General features: G+C 39.5%; 1 protein-coding gene across 1 annotated transcript in view; it reads left to right on the top strand.

Annotated features, from left to right (window-relative positions):
* The first annotated feature begins 309 nt into the window (after positions 1 to 309).
* slc38a12 (solute carrier family 38 member 12) overlaps positions 310 to 7,419 on the top strand; it is a 63,553-nt gene continuing 56,443 nt past the window's right edge. Inside the window, exons 1-4 of the mRNA XM_071894593.2 lie at positions 310 to 543; positions 1,165 to 1,234; positions 2,952 to 3,073; positions 5,601 to 5,682. Of these exons, the coding sequence (XP_071750694.1) occupies positions 1,190 to 1,234; positions 2,952 to 3,073; positions 5,601 to 5,682 (249 nt within the window). The 5' untranslated portion in view covers positions 310 to 543; positions 1,165 to 1,189. The remainder of the gene's footprint in view (positions 544 to 1,164; positions 1,235 to 2,951; positions 3,074 to 5,600; positions 5,683 to 7,419) is intronic.

Below are 7,419 nucleotides of genomic sequence, written 5' to 3'. Positions count from 1 at the left end.
GAAGGAGTTATGTACCAGGGATAGCTACGTGTAGAAAACAAGCACTCCCAATGTGAAGCAGTTGGACCCCGTGACTTTAAACCTAAACGCCTCCACAACCAACCAACCAACAGCCGCGTCAAGCTAACCAGAATAACACCGGATGAAAGGAAGGTCAACCTTCAAAATATAACGATTACTATCACTCAACCACCCGTTGCCACAGATGCTCCTCAGTAGAGCTTTTATTTTGAAAGTAAAGACCAGAAGTTTTATATTTTGTTCTCGGTAGTTTGACACGGGTTTAGCCAAGAGTCGCTAGATAGCTGGATGCTTAGTTTGAGCTAGTAGCTAGAGATCTTAGCCAGCCCATGGGAAAGTGTTTTTCCTTGGAGTTTCGGTTCACTGACTTGCCTCCACCTAAATAACCAGGAAACAGCTCATGTTAGGTGGTAGGTTTGCCATTTAGTTCGCTAGCTAGCTAGTGTGGATCTGATCCAGCTGGCAGTAGCTGGGAGCATCCTGCTAGCCAGTAGCTAGCAAGATACACTTGAAAGAAGTGAGGTGAGTAGTGTTTACTTTTGTTTTTTTAAAATGACGGCGTTTGTGTATAACATAATCTAACTTGTATGTAAAGCATTTAGTGAATGTCACATCTGTCCATTTACGATTTTGTATGATAACCTTACCTACGTTGCCTGCGTTGCATGATAATGTTGCCAGATGGACAACGTCAGCTGACCGATGACTTAAACATAACTTGGGTAACTGTAGTCACTATACACTCCATGTCAATGAAACACTGTCGTGATCATGAATATAATGAGAGAATGAGTTGTTGTTTGACCCGGTCGCCTGTTATTCCTACAATCTCCTAACTTCCACCAAAATACACAGTGGTGCGCGGTAGAGAGCAGTGTGAACCAATTTTAAAATGTGTAATTCTATTGAAATATGTGGTGCTTCATGGATTATATGTATGCCGAATTTAAGAGGACGATTTAGGAAATGTCCTGAGTCATATTTCATAACGTGTGTGTGTGCATCTTTTCCGTTAAGCAAGGTAACATTAGATTGTCAGTTTTTTTTAATAGAGTTGGCGTGTAGTTGTCGTTATCTCCATACAAGAGATAACTGAACATATTGGGGCTACATTGGATCTGGCAACTATTATTTTTCCTGCAGGTGGGGACCAGTGTCGGTGTCAACTATGGCAGGTGGAATTACAGAGACTGGGGAACCCTACTCCCCATTTGTGAGTATCAAATGCAGGGATGCCACGGTTAATCCCTATTCATTGTATGTTTCCTATAAGTCAGGCAGACGTTTAACTGTCTTGTAACTGAATTATGTAAGGAGAGCTATTTTAAAGACAGGAGTCATCAATATGCTTTATGGTAGGAGCCTAGAACTCCAGTGGAAACACTCCTGAGCACAAAGTCCACCTGACTGGGACAATTAAAATGTTAAACACTGCAGTAATTTAGGATTTGAAGTTAACAAGTTGCAGTACTCTCTGATGTTAACCTGGAGATACTTTAACTGAACCTTTACCTTCTGGATAAACTGCATGTAAGTCCTGTGCCAGTTAAATTGACTGCCTTGCTTCATATTGTGAGAGGATGATGGGAAGTATGATTGAGATTGGGTTCATCGTCCCCGTTCGAAAGAGGAAACTATAATGCTTACACAGCCTCTTTTTTTGCATATCAGTCCTCTTTCTGGTCTGTATTTGGCTTTGACTGCTCAATAAAGTCCCTGACGTTGCTTATGTCTGCATGACTTTGCCACAAAGCATTAGTTTCTGCTGGGCAAATGTTGTTCCAGGAAGCAGAAGCTTTGAATCATTAAAGCACTCTGCTATCTGATAGGGGTAAGTGCTGCCCAATTAGCCCAGTTGTCTTCCTTCACATTGGTTTTTTAATCCACCTGATAGTCTGGGAGTTCTCAACCAGCACGCTGAGAAACACTTTGATCTAGATTTTCTCAACATTTGTGAAAAATCTCAGGTCACACCTGAGCTCACTCTATGGCACAAACAAAATTAGTAAGATAAGATGATTGATCCCCATAGGGAAATTAGGTCATCACAGCAGCAAAAAGTAAAAGGATTTAGCAGGGGGAAAAAAATAGAATAAAAATACACAATAAGAAGAGAAAATAAGCAGTGAAACGTTACAAATAAAAAAGTAACAACACAATAAAAGCAATAAAATAAACAGAGGGGTAAACAGATGTTGCTGACAATTAACACGTTAAGTAGATTGTAAGAGTGGAAAGTACAGGAAAAAGACTAGATTACTTAGAGTTGTTAGTTACAGATGTTACTAACTGTCCCGATTGCTTGCTCAAGTATGGATTAAATAGTAGATGTCTTTAATACAGTCACATACATGTTGGAAACAGAAAAGAGTCCTGGAAAAAATGGTAACATAGTTTTTTAGTAGATATTGGCCATGCTCTATAGTGAATACATAAATTGGTTTGTGTGTATAAGGTAGCTATTACTGTAGCATGATCAGAAATTCATTCACTTGATACTTGGTAGTTACCACCTTATGATACCACATGGTTGGTTTTTGTAACACACCTATTACTATCCTATCCTTGAAAAAGTGTAGGCCCTTCTTAGAAAGCTCTTAAAAATGCATCTGTCGCAAGACTGTGAAATAAGTGTCTGAAGTGTCTGCTATTGTATGGACACTTTATAGTTAGGTTCTGAGTTCAAGTTTGTACAACCAAGGTTAACCAAAGTGCTGTACAAGTATCAAAGGGCAAAAGCAAGAATAGATGTAGGCCGTTACAAAACAATTGATAGACCTGATAGTACTGCATACAACCCCCCAAACACATGAACAATATACACCATAACACAGATAGATAGATAGATAGATAGATAGATAGATAGATAGATAGATAGATAGATAAACTATAGATCCTAGGCTTACACCTGTCTTCACCGTCTTTCCCAGGTGGGGTTGGTGTACATGTTCAATCTGATCGTGGGAACAGGAGCGCTCACCATGCCCAAGGCCTTCGCTACAGCTGGCTGGGTGGTCAGCCTGACGCTCATCGCCTTCCTGGGCTTCATGAGGTGAGTCTTGTTTTACTCTCATACATGTTAAACTTTGAAGACTGAGCTGTTGATGAAGTTTGAGTTTCTGTAGGCGGAGCTCTCTTCTTTGTGGCTATCGCTGCTCATGCAAACTACCCAGTTCTTCTTCTATTTATTCCAAACAAACTGGAGACTTAAATTGCATGATTTCCTGTGCAGCAGAGGATTTTTCCCGGGAAACAGCTACCAGACCCCGGGTGTTTAGAACAGATAATGTAAACGCTTTCATGAACTGGATATATGTTGAATCACTATCATGTTATATCAGTTGGCGATAGAGAGAGCTCAACATTTTTGTAGGTGTAATCCTTTTCTTTGATACAATTTTCCCCTAATATGTCTGACGCACAACTCTTGATAGCTCAGCATCTGGACTGGCTTATCGGTGGCAAATCTGCATAATAACAAATATACTGGTTGGATTGACATATTTTAAACTGCAAACAAAAAAATGTCACCCGTTTGCAGGAAAGCCAGCTAGGAGCTTATGCGCTTCCCATTCATTTATATCACTTAATGCATGAATTTAGTTTAAAGATGCACCTTCTGGATTCTTGCTATGAATGTCCCAGATCCATTATTGAGGATGTGGCAAAAATGTGCATTGTCTTTATTTTTACATGATGAGTTTCAGCATCTGATGGTAATCTAACAGGATAATTTAAATGAATGGAGATCCAACTGACAGGTGCGTTGTTTTTGCTCGCGGTAAATATTATAAAGTAAATGCTAAATGAGGTGGTCTGGTCCAGCTTGCTAGACTCAGCATTGGTATAATTTTCAAAAGGTGTAGGTCGTCTTTTATAGATCCTGTGACTGATTGGACTGCAACAAAAGGCCTTTAAGCGTATATTTGGATATAAATGTGTCCAACTCCTCTGCCAGAGCGGCTCGTCTTTCGCTGTAGTTTCCTCAAACATGTAGGGTGAGTCAGGCAGAATCAGGACACACTGCACATTGTTTTAACTATTTATTTTAGGCTTATTTGTCAGAATAAGCAGTCAATACAGTGTTTGTGATCATCGCTTTGCGCCATAGTTTTGCTTCTAAGGTATTCATATTAGAGCTGCAACGATTAATCGATTAGTTGTCAACTATTAAATTAATCGCCAACTATTTTGATAATCGATTAATCGGTTTGAGTAATTTTTTAAGAAAAATAAGTCAAAATTCTCTGATTCCAGCTTCTTAAATGTGAATATTTTCTGGTTTCTTTACTCCTCTATGACAGTAAACTGAATATCTTTGGGTTGTGGACAAAACAAGACATTTGAGGATGTCATCTTGGACTTTGGGAAACACTGACTTTTTCACCATTTTCTGACATTTTATAGACCAAACAACTAATCGATTAATCGAGAAAATAATCGACAGATTAATCGACAATGAAAATAATTGTTAGTTGCAGCCCTAATTCATATACACCTGAATATTCCTTAGAATCTATAATCTATAATCCCCTGGGATCCACCAAAAGGGCAGATGGACATGACAACATGATACACATCAGTAGACACAGATATTACCAGGTAATAACATTTTGGGAACTTGAACAGGTACGAGACATCTCATAAAAGTGATGTACAATTGATAAACATTAGATATGGAGGATACAAGATTACCTAAAAGTTGTTGTTAATTCTGAGGTTTCAGGCAAAGGAGATGCAAGGTTTGTTAAATCAGTGTTTTCCGGTCTAACGGTAAGCTGTGTAGATGCCGTTTCAGATGCTTGATGAAGGTAGATTTATTTTTGATATGTGCAGTTTGATTATGGAAGGAATTCTGCTATCTAATTATTTCTTTCCAGCAAAAAAAAAAAAAGAAACGGATAAAGGATTGAGGAGTAAAAAGTCAAATTAAATGAAAATAATTTGGCTATCAATCAAACGGGTCAGCTGACTAATTCATTATTCTGACACGTTGCTGATGCAAAAGTTTTGCAAGGTGAGACCTAATGAAGAGGCATTCAGACTGTTTTACCAGTAACAGCCTGTCCAGAGAAATGAGTAATGGAGGTTTTCCCCCTGTCAGTCACACGCTCCCGTCAGCCGGGGAAGTCTCCGCCGATGAACTGGAAGAGAATCACATCATGGCTGTGATTTGCGTCACTAATATAACACGGGGCACGGCTGGAACATGAGGCACACAGCGGCCGGTTACCGTGTTTCATCGGTGTGATGCATGGTGAAGGTCACACTGGGCGTCGCAGACCGTTTCCCTTTTCCTTTGTGAAGCAGGAACATGGGCCTAGTTTAGAAAATGTCCAAAACAATTAAATTACATGACTTTTTATCCCTGCAAGAACCAAATCAATATTTCACACTTGTCTGTTGGTCTTAATTTAATTGCTTTTGTGTGTTATAATTCTCACGGTATTGAGGCGTAGGAACGAAGAACAAACTGTTCACTGTGTTCAGGCAACAGTTGATGCCATGAGTTAATTAAAGGTGGCTTGTTAACCTGTGTGTCTTTTTATGTCTCCATGTTTCCTTTCCCCCCTCGCCAGCTACATGACGACCACCTTCGTGATTGAGGCAATGGCAGCCGCCAACGCTCAGCTGCGCTGGAAGAGGAGAGAGCAGGAGGAGGTAAGATGGACAGATTTGACTGTTCTTGCTCTTAGTTTCATTTCCTCTTAAACAATACCTGGTTTATCATCGTTATCGTGGTTTATAAACATAGCCATTTTAATAGGATGATGTTTTTCCTATTGCGTTTATTGTCTTATAGCTGGTATAAGGATGTGTCAGATGAACCAGATATTCAAAGAAGAGTCTTGTGGTAAACATTCATATCTGTCAGTTTTAATTTGTCTAATAAGACATTAAGCAAAGCACTATTTACACCAAGCAGACCCAAAAACGTGGAACTAATGTCAGTATAAATGCAGCACAGGGATTTCTGGTCCTCAGCTCTGGTAAGTGGCTGTGCTAGCAGTTATCGTTTTGACATGCCGGAACATGTTTCGACAGCTAATTGCAGTTCAAAATTCATCTTTTTCTTTTTTTTTTTAAACAAAAAATAAATGTTTGAAAATGATCTGTGTCAAAGTAAACACAATTCCAAAGTGATTTCAGTCAGTGAGTGTGATGCTAATTTTCTAACCGCGTGCTTGTATAGAGCCACGTCTTTTAGTTGCAAGGCAATTATTAAGAAGTAATTATTATTTTTTGTGTAGAACACATCAAATATCCAGTTTGTTGTTTGGTGAAGAATGGTTGAAACTTGATTCTCAAAAAATAGACTTATGTGCCTCCCTGCTCTGGTACAGCATTTGGAACTGTGTATACAAATATGGGATGATATGGGGATGTATAGTGCACTCAGTAAAGGATGTTTAAAATCATAAAAGGAGTTCGTAAGTAATATCTGACTTTGTTGGTGTGGATCTACAACAATTTCCACCTCACTAGCCTACTTCACGTTAATAGCCAATGAAACATTTCATCTTCAAAGCTTGAAAAAGAAATTAAACTTTTACCGGATATTTTTATAGAGATAGTTATCGTTATTGTTTTATTGCCCAACCCTAGGAAAATGTGTCTCTCGCCACCTCTGTAAGTAATCCAATATGGATGGAGCTTTTAGTGTAGTGCTGTACTTGATCACGAAGGGAGGCAGCAGAGTCTTCAATCATTTTTACTTTGACTAAGAAAAAGACCATCTGCACTCTAAATGGATCTCCCTCAGCTTATGTTTTCTTTCCTGGTAGAGAAGTCATCTTGCTTAATGCCTGTGGGTTTCCATTTGAGGAGTTATGAGCCTAAGGACAATGGCCTGGCTCTGACAGCAACCCAAATACATGGCTCTGATTCACAGCTCTCTCACTCCTCCCTGCCTCTCCTCCCACATAATCGAAAACAAGAGAGGGAGAAAAGTGGAAATGTTTGCCACTGAACACTTTTATTTTTCCCGCTCTGCTTGACTGAGGAATATTCAAGTAAATAAAGGCTTCTCTTCGAAGTGATGCATTGTCACGTGTTTTATGAGAAAGTCCCATAAAAGTTGGTTCAAAACTAGGGGCTGTGAGTCCAAGTATGGTCCTGCTGATTCCCCCTGATGTAAACGCAGTATACACAGATTTAGGCAAATTCACGTGGACAAAAGGACATGTTTGCGGAAAACAAAACGAAGCGTCACGTTGGCTTCGGACGCCGCGGTGTGAACAGGCTTGAATTCTTTGCGCACCATCCCCAACTGTGTGACCATCTGCAATTGGTCTAAAATATCACTTGATTAGTTGTCTTGCCCTGTGGGAAAGCGTCTCCGTTTTCCTTTCCAAGTCACTGGCATAGTTGGTGTAACTAAATGAACAATATGAAGCC

The sequence above is a fragment of the Centroberyx gerrardi genome, chromosome 7, assembly GCF_048128805.1.
Source record: "Centroberyx gerrardi isolate f3 chromosome 7, fCenGer3.hap1.cur.20231027, whole genome shotgun sequence".
Classification (NCBI taxonomy): Eukaryota; Metazoa; Chordata; class Actinopteri; order Beryciformes; family Berycidae; genus Centroberyx; species Centroberyx gerrardi.
This window is presented reverse-complemented; position numbering and strand designations above follow the sequence as displayed.